Below are 21,912 nucleotides of genomic sequence, written 5' to 3' on the forward strand. Positions count from 1 at the left end.
AATGGCCACGGGAACAAATATATCTACTACTTTTTTATTCTTCTTTTCCCAAGGGTGGAAACATATCTGAAAAGCATGTGGAGGCTGAATCCCTAGCAAAGTAAAATAATATTAAATTTAATGTTAAAGTTAATTAGTAGAGGGAAATAGAGAATAAGATGCTCATAAAAGCGGTTTCATGGTGAGCATGCTACTGGAAGAGGGCAGAAGGGGAGAAGATGGGAAGTTATCATAACTGTTTCCCATAAGCCAGACGGAGAACACACCCACATCCATCACCTATGTAATCCTCACAACAGTTCCTAGATGCATCGTCATCATCATCACCATCGTTGCCATCGTTACTGTCTTACAAATGGAAAATATGGGAGTTCAGAGAGGTGAACTAACTTGCCCAGGGTCACACAGCATCTAAGTGATGGACTAGAATTTGAACTCAGGTCTATTTTTCAAATTCATCACTGGTTGACCAATCCCCACAAAGTCAAGAAAATAGGCAATGAGCATTATGTTTAGGGTCTTGTCATCCCAATGCAGAGGGACCTTAGGGAATGTGACATCCTCATCCCTCCTCATTTGGGATCCCTGGGCCAAGAGCACCCCTGATACAGGAAACAAAGTGCTTATCCTGAAACTTAGACCACAGGGTCCTCTGTGGCTGCTGCAAAGGAATTCCTGAAGTCTCTACTGGAAGACTCTCTGGTCCTACGTGGATGCCGGGAGCAATGCCACATATTCCCTGCATTGCACACAGTCAGGCTTCGACCAGATGCTCTGGTATGATGGGGAGGCCGCCTGTGGACCTCCAGCGGATGGGCGATGTGTGAAACGGTCTTTACTATGGGACTCAGGACACACCTGCAGCTCGGAGTCACTTCACACCTGAGCGGGGATCAATGCCCAGCCCTAACTACAGGTTTACAGCACAGGATGTCCCCCACAATGGAAACAGCCCTGGGTGAAAGCCCTGGCTCCAGCATGGGCACCAGCATCCTCTCCCCACTTTGCTGGGTTTGCCTTTCGGTCCAATATTTCCCCTAAGTCTACGTTTACTAATTTCTGACTCTATTAAACCTGAATAGCTCAATAGCTAAGAGCAGGCCCCAGAGACAAACAGACCCCAGCTCTGCCCCGTTCTTGCCAGGGCAGATCCCTTCCAGTCTCCAAGCCCCAGTCATCTCATTCATAAAACAGGGAGTAAGCCACACACCACCCCCCCAAGATTGTAGTCAGGATTACAGGGGAGTCTGTGGAGAGGGCTGGCACCTTGCACATGGTTAACCCGGGTAGCTATGATGCTGACAGTAATGACGAACAGAGGGATGGGAGGAGATGGGCTGCAGGGTCCCACCCTTTCCCAGCGGTCCATTATCGTTTGGCCCCATGACGACAGCAGGACCATCAGAGACTTACTTCCAGCCACAGTGTGCCAGGAAGCCCCATTGACAGTCCCATCCTCCTTCTGGAAGTCTTCCGTGTGGCACACCCTCCTCCTGGCATCGGTCATGAGGCGGTGTGTGGAGGCGTAGGAGTAGGCCAGCCAGCGGAACACGTGGTCATCGGGCGTGGGGGTGTGCTCCTGCGTCTTCCACAGGGACCTCACCATGTCGTAGGGGTACGCCACCACCAGCTCACCTCCCTGCAGGTTGCCGCCCAGCACGAAGGGGATTTTTTCCATCCAGGCTATGACTGCCCTGGTCTCTACCGCCACCTGTGAGCATTCCAAATTTAAACACGCTTTGATAAATAAATTAAGAAGGAAACTGCTTTCTCTCCGTGGCTTTCCAAAAAGGAATAATTTTATGGAATAATCTTGGCAAAATTTAGAATTTCAAAATCTGTCCGGGGAAAACTGGACTTTGCGGAAACAGTGAATAAATAAAAGAGAAATCCAAGAAAGTTTCCTTTTGTTGGAATATTCCAGTTAATGCACAAAAGGGCAGGACAGAATCAGAGTACCAACACTTGGCAACCCCAGTGAATTAATGGGTCAGGCACACTCATCAATGGCTACGAAGAGCACAGAGAGAGACATAACCAAACAGGTGTCTCCCAATGGAAGAAGAACACACACCCAAAAAAACCCAGCCCTGAATTGGACCAAGCCTCAAGTCCAGGGGTCGGCAGACTTTTTCTGCAAAGAGCCAAATAGTAAATATTTTAGGCTTCGAGGGCCACACAGTCTCTGTGGCAACTACTCAACTCTGCCGCTATAGACCATCTGCAGATGAATGAGCAGGGCTGTGTCCCAGTGAAATACCGTTTACAAAAACAGGTCTGGGCTGGATGTGGCCCACAGGCTGTGGTTTGCCAAGCCCTGTCTTATCTCGTCCACTCTGGTCTGAATCTTACCGTGCCAATTTACAACAAACACGGAGAAATATGTTACATGACTTCACAAGAACAGCAATTAGCAGCACCCAGACAGCAGAAAATGCTACAAGACAATCTAGTTGTTTATAACCTAGTTGTTACAAGATAAACAACAATAAAATTGCCAGGAAAAAAGAAAAATGATTGAGGAGAAATCTACAATTTAAAGCAGACTTAAAAGATCAATCAAAAACCAATCAAAATGAATGGGCTTTAGGTGGATCCTGATCTAAACAAACTTTGAGAGAGAGATTGAGAATGGTAGTAGGGGAAATATGAACACAGACTGGATATTTTATAATATTAAGAAATTATTTATTTTGATAAAATAATGGTAATAACTTATGGTTTTAAAAGAGAGTCAGATCTTTTAGAGATACTTACTGAAATATTTACAAATGAAATGATATGAAGCCTGGGATTTGCTTCAATAAGCTTGGGGAGGAGGAGAAAGTGGGTGAAGATGTGGATGAACCAGGAATTGATAGGTGTTGACGCTGAGATGGGTGCATGGGAGTCCTTTACAGCTTTCTCTCTAATTTTGTATGCTTGACATTTTTTTAATGACAAAAAAATTAAGAAAAAAAGAAAACTGACAATGTTAGAAGCCAAAATTAGAAAGCTTGATATGATCAAATACTGATCAATGAATCAAATATTTATCATAAATTGCTAATCCCTATGAAGTTAATTCCAGTAGGATAAAATGAAAAGAAAAGAAATAAACATTGGAAATGGTTTAACTGTGCAGCATAGAAAACTGATTAAGGAATGATATTGACTTGATAGGACTCAGTAAGTTTTGTTTTCGTTTGGTTTCTAAACACATTGGGCGCCCTGCATGGGACTAATCATAGAACTTAGTTCATTACACAGTATCATTACTGGTCCATACTTGGTCCTCTTCCTTTATATATTTTGATATGATAAACACCTGTGAACCCACCATCCAACCCAAGAACCAGATCTTACAGACAACTTCCGTGTACATTCGTGCTTCCCTCTGCCCCATCCTCCTGCTTCCCACTCAGAAGTAACTGCTATACCCTAAACGGTACGATTCTCATTCTCTCTCTTTTTCATCCCATATGTGTAAGCCTAAAAATGTATTATTTGGTTTCACTCACTTGGGGGTGGGGGGCAACCATCCTGATGTTGCCTTCTGCAATTTTTTTCCTTCAATTTTATGTTTCTAAGATTCATCTGTGCTGTTACAAAAAGCTACAGTTCAGTCTTTTTCACTTCAGTATGGTGATCTCAGCATTTAATTTATCTATTCTTGTGATGATGGATATAGAGGTAATTTTCCATTTTTTTTGCTATAATGAACAGTGTTGCTTTGGAAGTTCTTGTACTGTCTTGGGTACACATGTGCTGAGATTTATCTTGCATCAGTCACCAGAAGTGGAATTGCAGAGTCTAGCATATTCCACTTCACAAGATAATATCATTATTTTCCAAAGTCATCGTGCTAATTTACATTCTCACCCACGAGGTGTAAGAGATCCACTGTCCCATATCCTCCCCAACGCTTGGGTACTGTCAGACTTCTTAATTTGGCCAATCAATGGGTGTAAAATGTTCTTCTCCGCATTTCCTTAGTACTAGTAACGTTGAACATCTTTTCATGTTTATTAACCATATGTTTTCTCCTCCGTGAATTGCCTCTTCATATCTTTTACTCATTTTTCTACTGAGTTGTTTACATTTTTATTATTCGTTATATATTTTAAAATTCTAATTCTTTTCCAATTATATAATTTTTAAATAACTTTCAGTTTTTAGCTTCTCTCATTATAGTTTTTTAAATCTTTTGATGAACAGGCTTTCTTATTTAGATGTAACTGAATTTATTAATCTTTTCTTTCATGATTAATGTCATTTAAAATAGCCTTCCTCACCCTGAAACTAATCATCTATATTATAAAGTTTCACTAGGAGATTTTATTGTAAATGATTGTTAAATTTTGTCAAATGCTTCTTTCTGCAGACAAATTATGTCATTTTATTTCTTTGTTTTCTATCATTTCATCGATTTCCGCTCTTACTTTTTAATCACAATCTTTCTAAATTTGGGGGGTTTCTTCTGTTATTCTTTTGCTAGCTTCTTAAGTTCATTTTCAGCCTTTCTTCTTTTGGAATACAATCATTTAAAGGGATAAATTCCTGAAAGCACTATTTTCTGCTGTACTCCACAAATTTTGATGTGTAATGTTTTCATTATCACTGAGTTCTAATTATTTTTTTAATTACCAGTATGATCTTTTTCTTTGACCCATTAATTAGAAGTTGTTTTTTTTTAATTTTCTAAATACATGGTGATGTTCTCATTAATCTTATTATTATCTTCAAGTCTAATTGTATGGTGGTGAGAGAATCAAGGTCTGCCTGACTCCTATTTTCTGACATTTATTGAGATTTCCTTCATGGCCTGGAGCATCATCTAGTTTTGAAAACGCTCCAGAGAGTATCCAGAAGAATATGTATTCTCTAATGCTGGCTGTAGAATTCTTATAGATCCCCTATGTCAAGCCTGTTAATTGTTATTAAAATCTTTACCTTTGCTGATTTCTTATCTACCTACGTAATCCACAACTGAGAAAGGTATTGGTGATGGTAGATTTGTGTAAGTCTCCCTGTACTTCTCAAGAATAACAAGCTCAAAAAACTAAATTCTAGTCTTAGAGCAAAGACTGAAATCCAAAGACTTTGTATGACTGTGCTAAAATAATTACTTATCTCTTATAGCCTAGGGCTAAGGAAGCTGGCAATCATATTCCAAGGCAATCATATTCCAACTTTGGTCCAAGGGTTCCGAAATTATAACAGCACTTGAATTCTCAGCTTTGCTAGATGTCATTAGTACATTAGTTTGAAAGAAATGGGGATTTTATAGGATGGAATTAGGAAACGTGAGAAAAGATCCAGAAGACCCAGAGGCCCTTGAATCCTCTACCCCCAGTAGCCGCCCTTGGGCATCCTAACTAAACCACATTGTTTTGCCACTGTCTGTCTCCATCACTTGACCAGTTGCTTCTTGAGGGCCTGGATAACACCATCCTGTGAATCGCTAAATGAGGCAACCATGCTGGCCCTCTTCCAGTAAGTGGTACCCACATGTGCTGTGGGCTGGAGCTCTGAGGCTGGCCAGAGAGCTGCTGCCCTCTGTCCATTCATCCATTCTCCCTTGATTCCTCAGGAAAAGAAGCCAATTTTTAAAAACTTTTTGAGCTTGCAATGTGCTTGCCTAAAATATAGCATTTCCCAGCCTTCCCTGCAATGGCTTGATAACCCCTCTTGACTAAATTCTGGCCAATGAGATTTAAGTAGAAGTAGTATGTAAGAATTCTAGGAATACTGCTTAAAGGAAATAGAAGTATCATAGAGGAGGATCTTCTATTTTTTTTAACCCTTTCTTTCCTCTTCCTTCACAGACACAACAATGGAGCACCCACTGCCATCTTGGATTATGACATCTTGAGGATGAAAGTCACATGCTAACATGGTGCAGGCAGAAAGAGGAGTCCTGGGTTCCTGATGATCATGGGGCTTCTTTCCGGCCGGCTGTGTCCTGTCTGCCTCAAGAGTCCTTTTATGTGAAAAAAGAAAGATACTTCTACCTTGTTAAGCTACTGTTATTTTGGTTTTTCTGTTGTTGCAGCTGAACCTAACCCTCACTTACATAGCAATCAAGGCAGGCCTCTTGAAGGACACATAGGATCAAAGTCTAGGGATAAAGAGGCAGATTACTATGGGCAGAGTAGGCTTGGAAAATTTCATGAGAATTATTTCTTCTATAACATATTCTTTGTGAAACAAGACCTAAGAAATTTAAGAGAAACATTTCTCATCCAATTGCATTTTTCTTTCTGAAGAAGTACCACATGTAACAAATCCATGGGGACTTATTAAAATAAAAATAAGATATCTCAAGCAATCAGTGAGGGCTAAGGACAATTTCATAGCAGGATAACTGCCAAAGATGAGGGTAATGATGATAGTAATAAACATGTACAATTCAGGAGAATTTTTTTTTTGTTTTTGAAGCACTGTGTGGTTGTAAAGAAATAAAATTAAATGATTTCTCTTCTGTGAAGAATCTCCTCAAATATCAATTTAAAAGGTAGTTATAATTTTTACAATGTCATAAACCAATGTTACTGCAATAAACAAAAAATTAAAAAAAAAAAGGTAGTTATTATCTAGCACACTTCCCCACTTTTGGAGAAAACAAGAAAGAAAAAATGGTTTTGTCTTGTCTTTAAGAAAATGTCACATTCTCTGCAAATACCAGGGGGTGTTAACTTCGGCCTTCGCCGCTCTATAGATTATGGGGTATTTTTACTCACCGTGGCATTTTCAGACAGAAACCACTCAGGAATTGCAATATAGTGATTCGGAACTTTCCTTGGTGTGTTCGTTCGGTCCTCTGCCTCCCAGAGCAGCGTGTTCAAGTCAGGAAAGTTGTTGTTGATGTCAATCCCGTCGTGGGTCCAGCGTCCCAGGGACCAGCCTCCCAGCTCTGAGCCCTGGGAGACAATTCAGAACATGAGGAACTCACAGACTTCGGGACAGTGCTGCCTCTCACACACAAGCCACCTCCACCTCCCTCTGGGGTGTGTCTCTAAGCCTCTACACACCCTGGCTCCCAAAGATGACATCCAAAGGAGAACATTGAAACACTTGCTGGTAATATTTGGTAATAGCCAAATCACTCCAAAGAGAGAATGCAGAGAACCCCTCCCCCCACATGGCAGTGCTCAGAAAGTATTAGGTCCCTTCTTACCCCTCCTCTCTCACCTCTTCTACACCGGTCGGATGAAACTCCGAGTAGTTTGTAATGAGTCTAAGACTCCATCATTGCAAAATCAACAGCCATCATATTAATACGCTCTCTCTGCCTGCCCATGCTTCTCGCTCACTAGTGAGCATTGCAAATCCCTAACCAACTATTTGCGCCAATAAACACAACCAAAATTCTGCATCATAAAGCTTGCAGTTGAAAGGTACCATTGTTTTAAGTGTATTTTTCCATTTTATTCTCAGATTTTGTGATATATCATTATAGATACACCACACAACATACTACTAACTATATGCTATAAATAATTCTATACATTGTATATTCTATACATAACTGTAACCTATACAAATTCTATATCATAATTAGAACATGAAATATGAACAACATATAAGAATAATAAAACAACTCTCCTCAGAGACTGATGAGAGGATACAGGTATAATAAGCAACGTTAGTGCATGCTTTGATTAAGCACTAATCAATGTTAGGTGTCATTATTATTCTATTCTTTATTATCATTGTATATATAAAACAATGCTACTATTCACGTTCACTTTCTCCAGTCTGTTGGCATGTCCACCTCTCAGGTTCCCCATAATTCTCAATCCCTGCTTTGCATCTTTCATAAGCCTTATGGGTTCCTCTGCCTCAGCAGACACACTCAGAAAGAAAGCTTGTCTGTAGAATTCATATCAACTCATAGGTGAGCAAGCTCTGCAGTTAGAGCTGCCACATGCGGCGAGAGAAGTGGTGCCATTACCCCTTCGTAGGCCTTCTCGTAGCCGTCGGGGTTGAGGGAGGGGAGGATGTGAATCCGGGTCTCTTCTACCAGGTAGACGATGCGTGGGTTCCGGGCCAAGTATTCCTGGCAGAGGAACTGCATCAGCAGAAGCATCAGCTCCCGGCCCAGCACCTCGTTGCCATGGGCCCCTGCGATGTAGTGGAACTCAGGCTCACCTTTACTCAAAGGGGGGAGAAATATAGGTTCATATCGGATGCTTCTAGCAAAACAGCCCTTATCACACTGTGTTAGGGAAAAAAAAAAAATCTCTGAGTAATATAAACTTACAATTTTAGCCCTATCCATGCTTTCAAATAAACCTCCAAAATTATATCAGTATAATTTTTTATTCCCAAAGAGTCAGGTATATAAGAAAATGTGTAGAAAAACCTTAGATGATACCAGCCACAGGGTAATAATGTTTATTCTTATTTAGCAAGAATAGATAAAATCACACAGTGCTTAGGGTTTAAAATGTACAAATTAAACACAAGCCACAGCAATTATTTTTCTCCTTTGGGAGGCAACTGTTTTTCTTAAAAGAACGTCCTATTACATTTTATGAAGACACAAAGATTTGAATAAGCACAAGCAGAAGATCGTCCAGCAGAGCAAATCAGCAGCGAGACGATTCTGTAAAGGGGGCCGCCTTTGAGCTTTTCCTCTTCAACGCTCAGTTGCTTCAGTGTCAGGATTTATCGGTGCCAGGTACGAGCTGACGATGCTCTCCTTTCCTCACTGGCCAAGCTATGCTTTTGAGAAAATGTGATTTTACCGGGAAACAAAGCCCTTACCCTTGAAAAGCTACTCCTAGAGGAACTCCTGAAATACTGATGAATGTTAGAGTTGAATGAATTAGACAAATCTCTGCACTTAAATATCGACGGATTTCTAAAGCGCTCGCAGATTTACCACAGAAAAAGCAGAGAGGCCCCTCTGACCTAGAGGAGAACACAGGTTCAGGAGTGACTGAATGGGAAATGGCTGAAATCAGGGAATGCTTGAAAAGAGGACTGAAATCAAAAAAAAATTAAGGAGACCTCCTCTAACTTGAGTCATTAATGACCAGGGAGTCCAGAATTTTCTCTGGCTACTTTCTTCTTTGGTTAGTGTGATCGGTCTCAGAGCTGAGGACTGAATTCAATACGGTCCATTTGGAGGAAAGGAGGGTATTTCTAGCTTAAACAAGTCGATAGCCCGGATCTCAAGATAAGAGGTTCACAGAACCAAAATCTGCAGAATCAGTCTACGTGAGAGTGGGGCATGGACAGCTCCTGTCCTGCTGCATGAATGTTCTCGCAGAGGGACCCATCTCCCAGCTCTTTAAGAAGGCACCCAACATGACGGGGCAGGGGCACCACGGAGGGGCAGCCTCACCGACTTCGTGCTCCCCGGGGTGGTCGGAGATCTCCACGGCGTACAGCTTCAGCCCCTGGTGGCTCTTGCCAATGTTGTAAATTCTGGTGATATTGGGACACATTTCATTCACGACCTTCATCAACTGAAAAACAAAATGGATTTAAGGCTCTAAGCAATGACAGCCATGCACTAAAGGGACAGGGCTCCCAAGAAGACAGCCACCTGTTGCTCCTTGCCCACAACCCCCCTACACACCCCTACCCTCCCCACACACCAGTGCTATCCCCTCTGCCTGGAAGGTTCTCCTTGTGCCTCCTCTTCCCTGATCTCCCAGCACCCCTTGGTTGTGGTATCACCTCCCTCGATTGTGGTTATCACCTCCCTTGGTCGTGGGTATCACCTCCCTTGGTTGTGGTATCACCTCTCTTGGTTGTGGTTATCACCTCTCCTGGTTGTGGTATCACCTCTCTCGGTTGTAGTTATCATCTCCCTTGGTTGTGGTATCACCTCCCTTGGTTGTGGTATCACCTCTCTTGGTTGTGGTATCACCTCTCTCAATTGTGGTTAGCATCTCCCTTGGTTGTGGTATCACCTCCCTTAGTTGTGGTTATCATCTCCCTTGGTTGCCTATCACCTCCCTTAATTGTGGTTAGCATCTCCCTTGGTTGTGGTCATCACCTCCCTTGGTTGTGGTCATCGTTTCCCTTAGTTGTGGTTATCACCTCCCTTGGTTGTGGTTATTATCTCCCTTGGCTGTGGTTATCATCTCCCTTGGTTGTGGTATCACCTCCCTTGGTTGTGGTTATTGCCTCCCTTGGCTATGCTGTTACCTTTTCACTGTGATTTCTGTTTTCTTATAGTCCCCTCACTAGACTGCAGATCCTTTAAGAAACAGACTGAGTCTTTATCTCTATATCCGTCCCTAAATAAATATTTATTACTGAATATCAATTTCCTCTAAGAATTTCATGAGCATCTGTGATGTCAGCCTGAGGAAACAGGCTACTCCTGCCTTCCTGGAGCTTAAAGTGCAGCAACAGCAGGAGTCACGGGATGACTCTCTTCACTGTGCTACGTGAGAGAGCAGAGGGTGGCGGGGAGTCACGCAGTTAAAGGGTGGGGAAGCAGGCTTCCCCAAGGAAGCGCAATAAATACATGTTGTTTTCTGAATTTTCCTTTTAAAGTCAAGCCAGTCAGACTGACAGGTTCAGTCTGCGAGAATAAGACAGCTGCCGGAAGAGGTGAGGAGGACTCTGGGAGTCGCAGGAGCACAAGCTGCCCTCGGGGACGGAGGACCGAGACACCCTCCCAGAGGCTGCTTGCCTCCCATCTCCGAACAAGTCCGTGTGAGCGAGCTGTTAAGTAGACTGGATTTGCTGGGTGAAATGGCTTAGCAATCCCCCAGGGAAAGAGATCTGATCAGGGGTGTTTAGAGTCTATTCGTCAGTGTTGACTGAAGAGCCCGCTGCTCAGCCAGGCACCAGACCAGCCACTCTCGTGGGGGAGGCAGGAGCCTTCGTGGGACAATTTCACGACAGTGTGCTAAAAACCAGGAGGGAAGCTCGAGTGCTGTAGAAGCAGCGAGGAAGGACATCCCAGCCAGGGTGGCGGGCGGGCAGGTGCCTATGAGGGAGGGCTTCATCCTTCCGAAAGATGAGCAGGAGTGGGTTGTGGTGACTAGAGGAAGGGCATGGCCCCACGGGGACAGTGTGGATCTGGACGTGCTCTAGCCATGTTTCACAAAATTCTTGATCAACTGAATTACCCATAAAATGTCCTTATAAGTCGTAAGTAAACAAATCTGTTGCAAAATTTTATGATGGGTTAAAAATCTATGGGAACTAGAAAATTGGTATTATGTAGAATTGATGATACAGTGGAGTTATATCGCTGTGCGCTTCATTTGCCTTTCATAACAGAACATTCTGCAGACTGGGTAGAGGCGTTTAAGGAGCATCAATGAGCATTTCTAAAGGAATGGAGAGATTTACTGCCCTATAGCTTTGCTTTTATGACACAGCTACGAGGTGTTATAGGTGCAGTCTCAGTCAGGAATTCAGGGTCTAATTCTCTCACTGCTCCTGGGGAGAAATGTGCTTCACTTTATGATAACTCACTTTGCGTTACAATATGTGGTGAGAGAAAAAGAAAGCTGACTGGACTCTTGCTCACAAGAGGGGAAAAGCAGAAACCCACCATCAGCGGACAGACAATGTGAAGGGAAACGGAGCTTCTACATCCATCACCACAAGAGACACATGCTGCAGGACTGCAGTGGAGCCACATATGAGTAGCACCACGTTTCACCAAGATACAGTAACAATGTCACCAATGATGTTAACTATCAGTAATAACGTGTTGTATTTCTCTACCGAATCTCACTGTCACGATCACCAGGCGAAGTAGATAAGGCAGAGGTGACTGTCCCCATTCTACAGACATGGAGACTGAGGCTCAGAGAGACACTGAGTGATCTGCCCAGGGTCACCCAGCTGGTACGAGGTGCAGCCAGGGCTTTGGACTCTCAGGGCTTTACCTGTCCATGAAGGGGCAGCAAAGCAATGAAAACCAGCACATCTCTGCTGTCCATTCTGTCTGCTGTCCACTGCGACTGTTCTGAAAGATGGCCACAGCACACTCGCCATCTGACTCGGGGCCCCGTGTACTAGTTCCTTTTGACTGCACAGCCATGCTCAGCTACCAGCATCAACCCCAGTAAATCCTGATCAACAGGTGATCCACTGTCTTCCGTTCAGATCAACGATTAGTTCTGCAGACACTGAGCCCGTCAGCTCGTTCTTAACTAGGCAATGAACGCAAGCCTTCAGCACAGAGCCTGGATGTCACTTAATGCCTACTCTTTCCCCATTTCAATCAGCTGCTGGAGAAATGTGCCACGTGTGCTAGAGATCGTGACCTTGACACTGTAAAAAGACAAATACCATCTTCCCTTGGATGCACACTTAGTCATGGACACAGTCTCTCACTATGGGCTGACTCTCAGCCGTGAGTCATCAGTCACCTCTGTAAACTCTACCCACCGTGGTGGTGTTTTTGACCAGCCACATTTTCCTTCCTGTGTTGTAGTGTCACAAGCATCTTTTCCACAGATAAGATTGAGAACACAGGCACTTAAAGCATCTCCTTTAGGCAGGTTCTTTACAATCCTCTCTGCACAGTGGCCCTCTGAAACGCCAGGGAGGGTTTCTCCAGCGGCCACAAGCACCATCAGAGACCTGGGGGTGATCCCCCTTGCTCCTTCCTGAAAAGCATCAAAGATTTTTTTTTTTTTGGAGTTTGGGCCCTAGTGGTAAACATTTGTGTCCTGATGGCTAAATTGAGAGTAAGGAATAGAATTTTCTTCATGTTCTTAGAGCATGCAATCTCAACAGGGGTGACCCCAAGCAGACAAAAGTTGGTTCTCTGGGGGCTAGAAGTCTTAGATATTACAATGCTTTGTGGATCTCCAAAGCTCAGCCGTATCTGACAAAACCTTAGTATTTAATATAATGAGGAGAGGGTAATTAAGAAAAATGTCTAAAAAGGCTCCATAAGGGGGCAGTAATGAAAAAAGTTGAGAAACATCACCTTAGAGAGTACCTGGGTTTGCAAGACTCTTAGCGACGTCAAGACTGTTTCCTCATCTCTGAGATGGGAAGAAACTACCCTCCTTGTTTATTCCCCAGAATTCTAGGCTCTGTTGTTTCCCTCCTCTCCTGGAGGAAATAGAGGAAAAAGTCCCCTTTTCTAGTAATTGAGTTTCTAGCAATATATCAGAAGGAACTTTCTCATAGAGATTGGTAAAATTATATGCATGATGACACGCATCGTAGCATGCTCAGACTTTCTCGGTGTTCGTTCAAAGCTGGGAGCTGTCCAAATGCTCCACAGCAGGAATAGAGCTGAGAAACCCATGATGCATCCACTCACTGGAACATTCTGCAGCACTACAATTACAATTATGAAGACAGCACGGAAGATGGCTAATGATCCAATATTAACTGAGAAAAGCAGGGCAAAGTTGTAACAATCCTCTGAACAAAATCATACAAAATCTGCGAACATAGAAATTCAAACACTGGACAGAAGTAGGAAAAATGAAAATCGCTTATTTTTGAGGGTAGTGGGTTCATGCAAGATTAAGTTTTAGACTTTTGGTTTGCATTTGATGTTGACACAATACTGTTTGTTCAACGAATTAAAATGTTAAAAAGAAAAAGAAAGGAAAAGGGAAAAATCCTCTTCCACCATCTTTACTTATTTGCCTGAGAAACAGACACTGCATCTGATCAAATGGGAAAGGAATTCCAGAGGAACGGAATCATGGAAGGAGGCATCTCATGGTGAGGAGTGGGGCTTGTCTGGATCTGCAGGCCTGCTGCCCTGCTCTGGCTTCCATCGCCCACCTCCAGGGTCAGGCTGAGCATGGAGCCCCCACAGCCTGATGCCCCAGACCCTCCTGAGCTGCCCTGGAAGTCAATCCCACCAGGTGGCTGCTTTCCAACTCATGTTTCTACTTCTCTCTACTGCATCACACTCCACTTATCAGCCAACCAGCCAGAACTTCCTGAGCATTTGGGACCTGACGACACCATGCCCAACACCAAAGGCAAATTTTTCACCTTTTCCTCAAAACCACTTCTTTTCCTCCCTTTGTAGATGGTACCTCACCCCCCTTGGAAGCATGCCAGACCCCTCTCTCTACCCAACTCACTCCAACAGGTGACCCAGGACTAGCCATCCACCTCAGAATGCCTCTCTCCTCTTCCTTTTTCAGGCCCCATAGGTCCCTCTCCTGGGGACTGCTCGCCAGTCTATCCTCCATACAACTTCCAGACTGATGTCCCTGAGCTCTGTGCACATAAACCCTCCTCTGATTCTCAGACTCAGTACAAAAGCCTCTCCCAGGACTCAGGCCAGCCTCCTCTCCCAGCAGACTGTCAACTGTTCCAGAAACATGCCCTTTGCTACCTCCACACCTTTGCTCTTGCTGTCCTCAATGCTCAGAGCACCCTTCCTTCCATCTCTGCCTGCCCAAGGCTGGCCACAGGCCCTGGATGATAGCCAACCCATCTCAATCAAAGCCCTTCCCAACCACGGCCAACCAGGCCGGTCACTTCTCCCTCCCTCTCCCCAGATATCTCCCCTGTAATGACCTCAAATGTACATATTTATCTAGTACACATTAGAGATTTACAATAAAATGACAGAGTCTCTGCCTTCATGGTCCCAAATGAAGGAGACATGTACTGTACACGTAGACAAACAGATGACTAAGCAATTATAAATCGTGACACATACTTGAAGGCCTTCAGCACTCTGGGAATAATTAACGTACTCTGCATTATAATATCAGTGGTTGTGCAATTTTCTCCTTCCTCTCCTTGTCCCTTCCCCATGCCAGCCCCATGGGACTCCCCCTGGAGAGAGAACAGTGTCTTATAAGTCACTGCTCTAGAAATACTTCCTGCACACACATTCTCATGACTTTCCCCTTCCAAAGCAATCAGGGTTTCTATTTTCTCTTCTCTCTTCCTGCACCTGCTGCTGTTTCTCTCTCTCTGTCTTTTTTGTTTGTTTGTTTGTTGTAAATGTCTCTTTCAATTCTAGGATAAACTAACATTTGTTTTTTGCTGAAGTAGAAAGATTCCTACAGTAACCTAGCAGGCTCCATACGGGGAATTGCTAAAGAGGCTGGCTTCTTTCCCATCCCCAGGAGCCAGGAATCCAAGTGGCAAATCACTTCTGGCTTGAACACTCTTCAAGACTGATAAGATGCTCCCCTGTGCAGTCTCCTGTGGAGTGCTGTGGGGCCCTGGGACCTTGGAGGGGTCACCCAACAGCACCTGCAGGGGGAGCCTTGACCACTCCAAGGCTCCTCTTAGCTAACATCTACAAGTGACGATGACCAGAGTTGCTCGGGGGAATGAAGCACACTCCACCAACTCTCCTTATATGAGAAGCATCCCATGCTGGACAACTATTTAAAGACTCCAGATACCCAAACTCTCTGTGCAGTTAGGTCATTGTAAATGCATTTAGATTTATTGCTTTTGACATTAATTGCACCAACTGAGTTGATATTTGTCTAATTTCTGGGCTCGAAAAGATGTCCTAAGATGTTCAGTGAGCAAAGCTGAGTTAATACACAAGTACTCTGTGAATTGGAAGAGTGAGCAGAGCCATATAAATACCCAAGAATGTAGAGCAGCAGGGATGACTCACAGACCTCAAGTCCAAACACATTATCCCGATTTCTGAAGAGCAAGACAGCAAGACAATTTCTTTAGCACGTCGCACCTCCAAGTCTGTGCTGACAGGTGTCTGGAAGCTGTGTGTGAGGATCTCAAATTAAATGACATCAAGACAAACCAGGTTTGTTGACTCCGGGGGAGGAGGCAGAGAGCCTTCTCGGCTCAGCCTAATTGCTCTGACCTCAGGAACATCTCCTGCAGTTGTCCTGGGCACTGCTTCCCTCCCTCAGCACCTATGAGCCCTCCCTTCGACCATGTTAATTTGGCCTTCGTGAATCGTTGTTCTGTAAATGTATTGATGAGGACATTTTTCTCTGTTCTGTCTCTTCAAACAGATTCTTAGATATCTAAGGATTTCTCATTTGCCAGCACGTCCCCGTCTTCCAGCACCAGGCTGGGGGCAACCCCTGAACAGGATTTCATAGGCAGCCAGCATAGAGACTGTTCTTCCTGCTTGTCCTAATAAACGTTTAATCCTCTCTCCCCTCCGCACCCAGGATGCAAATACTGCCAGTAGCTCAGAATGACTTGGTTTCTAATTAAATCTGGGGACAATCTCATCTGGGATCATCTTTCCCTCCTAACAGCACTGAAGTACTAACAGCTATAAAGTTACCTACCAGTAGTTCTGAAGCCTGGCTGTGCGTTAGAATCGCAAGGACAGCTTTTAAAAATCTAGAACCCCAGGCCCTTCTCCTAAGGACTCTGCTGCCATTGGCCCGAGGCGGGGTTCAAGTATAGGTGTTTTTTTCCAAATTTCCCCAGATGATTTTAATATGCAACCAAAATCGAGAATCAGAGAATCTGAATACCAAGAGGTCACGTTACATATCCCCTCGGTAACTTGGTTTCCCCATCAGTAAGACAAGGATAACAACAGTCCCTGCCCTCCCAGCGTGGTTAGGATGACTGCACGTCAGTGCAGGTAAATTGCTCATGTAGGTAAATTAATGTAGGTTCCACGTGAGGGCTCCTGCTATTACTATCATCAGTATATTCTAGATCCTTTTTCTTCTTCGACTCTGCATGTGACTAACATCCTTAAATCAGTGCTATCACTCAAACACACAGTGATTCTTAAGAACTAGAGTATGAAATCAGAGAATTCTGGGTTAGCATTCTTTTTTAATCAGTTGCTGGCAAGGGAGCCTTCCTCTGGTCACCCGAACCTCAACGAGGCACCTCACCCTTGAAACTGCAGGCATTTAGTGTGGCTTCAGCAAACCAGGACCATTCAGATTCTGTTCTGAACACATCATCCTAATTTCTGAAAATAAAAAACTATGTGCTTCTGGGCACATAATATACTGCTCTTTGACAAATCTGGATCTTACCTGGCGCATTTCCTTATAGTTGTGGTGCTTAAAATCCAGGTTATCAGTCGTGGTCATTTCATTCCGTCGGTGATAGTAGTTATTTGGATCTAGGGACAGAAATACGGTTTTGAATTCACACACATCATTCTATTACGGCGGCTCTGTTCAGTGCCTGATTCACGTGGGGACACAGCCCAATCTCCAGCTTCTAACATTTGCACAGAGGTGATAGAGCCAATTTTCCAGAAGCATCTTAGAAGTCACAATTACCCAGTGTTGGAGCACGTAGGGCTGGAGCCAGAATGCCTGGTTCAAATCTCTGCTCTCCTACTTACATGCTGTGTGACCTTGGATAACTCACGGGAACAGCCTTTGTCTTAGTTTCTTCACCCACAAACAGGGAAAATACTGGTACCTCGCTCATTGGTTTATTGTTTATTGTTAGTATTAGTTGGGATAATCTATGTGCCTGGCAAACTGCCAGCACTAAATGAACAAATGAATAAGTGAATGAATGAATATCACAACTGCATGCATAAATGGAAATTTCTGGCAGTGTGGTGGACACTATTAGTTGCCTACCCAGCATTCAGTCCACTTTCATCCTTCCTAACAGAAACCCTGTGTCTGGGAATCCCCATTCTCCACCTCTGGGAAGCTGACCTCATGACCCCAGCTCCAGGGGTCCCACATGACTCGTCTAAGCCAATCAAAGCACAGCACCCTCTGGCCACTCCTGTTGATCCAGATGGAAGGGAAGGACTTTAATGGCACAGAGGAGGAGTAAGCGAGAATCTCTCCAGAGTGGAGGACAGAGAGAACCCCTAGAGCATCAGGAGCTACTAAGTGAACCAACTCTGATCCCAACCAGCCTCCCTTGGGACTCCCAATCACGTGAGATAAAGAATTCCCTTACCTGCTAAGCCAGTGGGAGCTGGGGTTTCTGCTGTTGGAGCTGGAGCACCCTAACAGGCATAATCTGGATATATTAACAGTGGTGACCTCTGGGGACTGGTTTATAGGGGTCCAGGAGGAGATGTCTGCTCTTGACTTGATTCTCTTCCATATAAACTGACTTTTTTTTCTTTAATTCCTATAAGCCTGTGTTGTTTATATAATTACAGAAACAGAGAACACTCAGAAGAAAGGAGAGGACAGGGAGAAGGAAGAGTGAGAAGGAGGATGAAGGGGAAGGGACCACTCAGTCAGCCTTGAGGTCTTTCTCCTGACCTGACAAAAGTAGTGAGGCTTACAGACTCTCAGCTGGCCTCACCATCTCCATCTGAAGGACGCAGCCAGAAACCCCAGCCAGCTCAGATCTCCCTCCAGCATAGAGAGAACAGGGGGCGTTAGGTCAGTTTCCCAGCCCAGCAACCAAATACACAAGGTTGGAAGCACAGCAGGTGTCAGTTTGGTCTAAGTGGCTTGAAAGGAGATTCTGGAGGTGGTGGCAGTGGTGGGTGATGCTCCCAGTGGTATCAGGAGTAGCGAGTCCCAATTTCTGCCACCAAAAGTGGCCCACAGACCAGTGCTTCGGCTGCTTGTTAGACCTGGCCCACACCTATTGAATCAGAGCCACATTTTAAAGAAATCCCAGCTGACTCCGTGGGCTCGGAAGTTTGAGAAGCACCGTGTTAAAGTACTGAGCACGCTGCCAGCAGGGACGAGGTACTCAGTGCATGTTACCCACACCTGCGACCAGCTGAACCAGCTGCACGTCTGCATCCCCACAGCCACATGTCACGTCGTGAACTCGCCGGGTTCCCTTACAGACGGGCCTCACCCTTGATTAAGGAGGCCACATACAACGAGTGGAAAAATCACATATAGACCCTCACACCGAAAAGACAGTTTTCGACATTCACAAAAGGTTTGCCAGTAATACTATTAGAAACAAATCTCTGTCATTGAAAGGGAAATGATGTGGGAGGGCAAATTGCATTCTGTCCAGGGAAGAAAGCAAAAGCAGTTCAGCTTTAGCCAAGGCCCCCAATCACCTTTCAGGCACTTTCCTTTTGGGAGAGAAGGCGGACCATGCCCTCAGGCAAGCGTCTTCCCTGTGATTTCCAAACTGGTATGTTTCAAAGCAAAGGTAAAGCATATTTTTCACATTAATTTACACTTACCTTACCCCCATGCTGTTTTCCAAGAGCGATTCAGCACCCCCAAGTCCCAGGGGCCTCCTTCCAAAACCCTTTGAAGCCCCCTTTGTCTCAAACACAAGCTATGCCTTCAAGGTTCTCATAAAGGATTGAAAGAAAACTCGGAACTCGAAGTACAAAAGAGCTCCACGTTTGGCAACAATCTTCCTTCCTTAAGACGAGTCAGTCTGCCTAAGGATACGGGTACAAGTTCCAGAACTGTCTCAAAACCACAGGTGAGTATTTTTCACATCTTTCAGTCTCCCACATTTTGAGAAAACACATTTTTATTTGTCCATTTATTCTGATTGAATAAAGTTTTACTGAGAACCTATTAGGACCCCAGCCCTGAAGGTAAACAGACGCGTGAGATCTGAGCCTAGCCCTCCTAGGGCCGAGTCTACAGACACAGCCAACTAGTCAGCCAAACTCCCTGTTCCTTCTTCCTTCTGTGGACAAAAGAATCCCTTTCTCCTCTGGGGAATCTATTCCAGATGGTTCCTATGGAATTGCTTTGTCCAACACTCACAGGTATGGACATGTGACCCAGGTCCAGCCAATTAAAACACTTTGTCCTCTGGCCACAGTCACTGGCTCAGAGATGATCCCAGGATCCAAGCTGGGCCAATCAGACAGCTCTCCTCCCAGAGCTACAGGAGCAGCCTCCTTCCCCTGGAGTCACTCAGACGGTAGGATGGGTTTGGTAATGGCCAACCTGCCTGTCTGTGGAATAGCGAGGGGGGAACTCTGACTGCACCAGGAAGGCCCTGAGAGAGTAGAACTATTCTTGCCTGAAGCCAGAGTGAGATCTACTCCTAGAATTTTCATTTACGTGAGCCAAAATTTTCCCTTTTGTTCCTCCCTTCAGCTAATTTGAGTAGGACTTCTGACATTTGAAATAGTCCTGACTGATTCAGTCTGCAAGGCCTTTATCCTCACAGATGGAGCTTCAGAGAGTCAGTCTCCAACTTCCTTTCATGTGGTTGGTTTTATACATCATATGTTCTGAAAACCAGCTGATTCCTTCTGGAACGCCTCACGTACGGGGATAGACAAACTCCAGGTGGGGCACATGGAGCCTTCAAACCATCCTCCCAGCCTCACTTCCCTTATTCAACTACTCAAAATCCTTCTCTGTTCAAACTGATCTACTGATTATGCCTGTTTTGGGTTGAATTGTTTCCTGCCAAAGAAACATATGTTGGAGTCCTAACCCCCAGTACCTCAGAATGTGACCTTATTTGCAAAGAGGGTTTTTACAGAGAGAATCATGTTAAAATGAGGTTATTAGAGTGGGTCCTATTTCATTATGACTGGTGTCTATAAAAAGGGGACATGTGAACACAGAGATAAGCCTGCAGGGAGAAGGCCATGTGAACATGAAGGCAGAGACTGGGGTGATGCCTCTATAAGCCAAGAAACACCAAAGATTGCCAGCAAACCACCGGAAACCAGGGGAGAGACACATAACAAATTCTCCCTCACAGCCTCAGAAGGAACCAGCCCTGCTGACACCTTGATCTGGGAGTTCTAGCCTGCAGAATGGTGAGATGATAACTTTCTGTTATTCTAAGCTACCCAGTTTCTGGTACGTTGTTAGGCAGCCCTAGGAATATGCATGCTACATGCCCTGAACATTCCTGCCCCCTCACCGTGGTGGACACCCACTGCGCCCATCTCAAATCAAGCACCAGATCACTCCACAGGACTATTTTTATAAGAACAGTAATAATCTCAGACTAAACCCTATTACTGGAAATCCCAAGGGAATACCAAGATTCCTGGACTGCTCTGCTTGGCTGTTTGCTGCTTTTGCAGTTGGGGTCTTGCTTGAAAGGTACGGGTGCTCAGCTGGGAGAAGAAAGGCTCTCTTCGTTGGAAGGGGAGCTCATCTGCAATCAAGAATCACTGGGCTCGTGATTCTTTTGATATTCTTTATCCAGAAGAGGCAAATCCATAGCGACAGAGCAGAGTAGGGGTTACCAGGGGACGGTGGAGCCGGATTAGGCAATGATGACTCAATGGGCACAGGGTGTTTTTATGGGGCAATGACCAAGTTCTGAAACTAGAGAGAGCTGGTACGTGCACAACCTTGTGAATATACTAAATACCACTGAACTATACGCTTTAAAACAGTTAATTGTATGTTATGTGCGTTTCACTTCAACTAAAAAAAAAAAAGAATTGCTGGCCTCGAAATGCTCTCTGAGGACTAAGGAAGACGCCAGAAGCGCACAGCCATGCAGATCTTCTTTACCTGCCATGAGGCCAGTCTCTCACCCAAGGAAATGCCTGCCACTGTGGCCTTGTGACCTCCCTAAGCCCAATACCCTCAGCACAGACCCTGAGCACAGATGACCTGGTACCATGTGCGAACTGAGCACCAAACTCCTGCAAAGAGCTGGCTCCCTGATGAAAAGAAGTCACATTTTTCTAGGCCCCATCTGACTGTTCTCATGACAGAGTCGTTCCAAGAGGAACGGAGAAGTGGGCCCCAGGCAGAGCCCGCTTTGATCCTAGGTCATTACCGTCAGTGAAAGCATCAATCCCACAGTTCTATGTGGGAGCAGCCCCTCAGTCCTTACGCCGCCATTTCATATAACCCTTACTGCACACGGTCTTCACTCTGCTGCTCTCAGAAGGCCAGAAAACCTTCTGACTTCTTGGCTGATGCTGCCTCTCCAGACAGTCACAGGGCCAATTTGCAGCCTGATTGACAGGAGGAACTGTCAGGAAAGACAGTTTTCAAGAGTGTTGCTGTTTTAACAGCTTCCCAAGATAATCAACATCGGGCAGTTGGACCAACAAGACGAATCACACGTCTATTTAAACTCAATAAGGGTGAGCTGCTCTCTGGGCAAGGAGGACAGGCTGCAGCCAGCAAG

General features: G+C 44.7%; 1 protein-coding gene across 1 annotated transcript in view; it reads right to left on the bottom strand.

The window, feature by feature from the left end:
* Nucleotides 1–21,912, bottom strand: part of CPXM2 (carboxypeptidase X, M14 family member 2) — a 129,727-nt gene that overhangs the window by 14,288 nt on the left and 93,527 nt on the right. Inside the window, exons 7-11 of the mRNA XM_058544208.1 lie at nucleotides 16,905–16,993; nucleotides 9,335–9,458; nucleotides 7,937–8,133; nucleotides 6,723–6,902; nucleotides 1,414–1,711 (exon numbers count right to left, since the gene is read on the bottom strand). Of these exons, the coding sequence (XP_058400191.1) occupies nucleotides 1,414–1,711; nucleotides 6,723–6,902; nucleotides 7,937–8,133; nucleotides 9,335–9,458; nucleotides 16,905–16,993 (888 nt within the window). The remainder of the gene's footprint in view (nucleotides 1–1,413; nucleotides 1,712–6,722; nucleotides 6,903–7,936; nucleotides 8,134–9,334; nucleotides 9,459–16,904; nucleotides 16,994–21,912) is intronic.

Source organism: Diceros bicornis, chromosome 6, assembly GCF_020826845.1.
Source record: "Diceros bicornis minor isolate mBicDic1 chromosome 6, mDicBic1.mat.cur, whole genome shotgun sequence".
Lineage (NCBI taxonomy): Eukaryota > Metazoa > Chordata > Mammalia > Perissodactyla > Rhinocerotidae > Diceros > Diceros bicornis.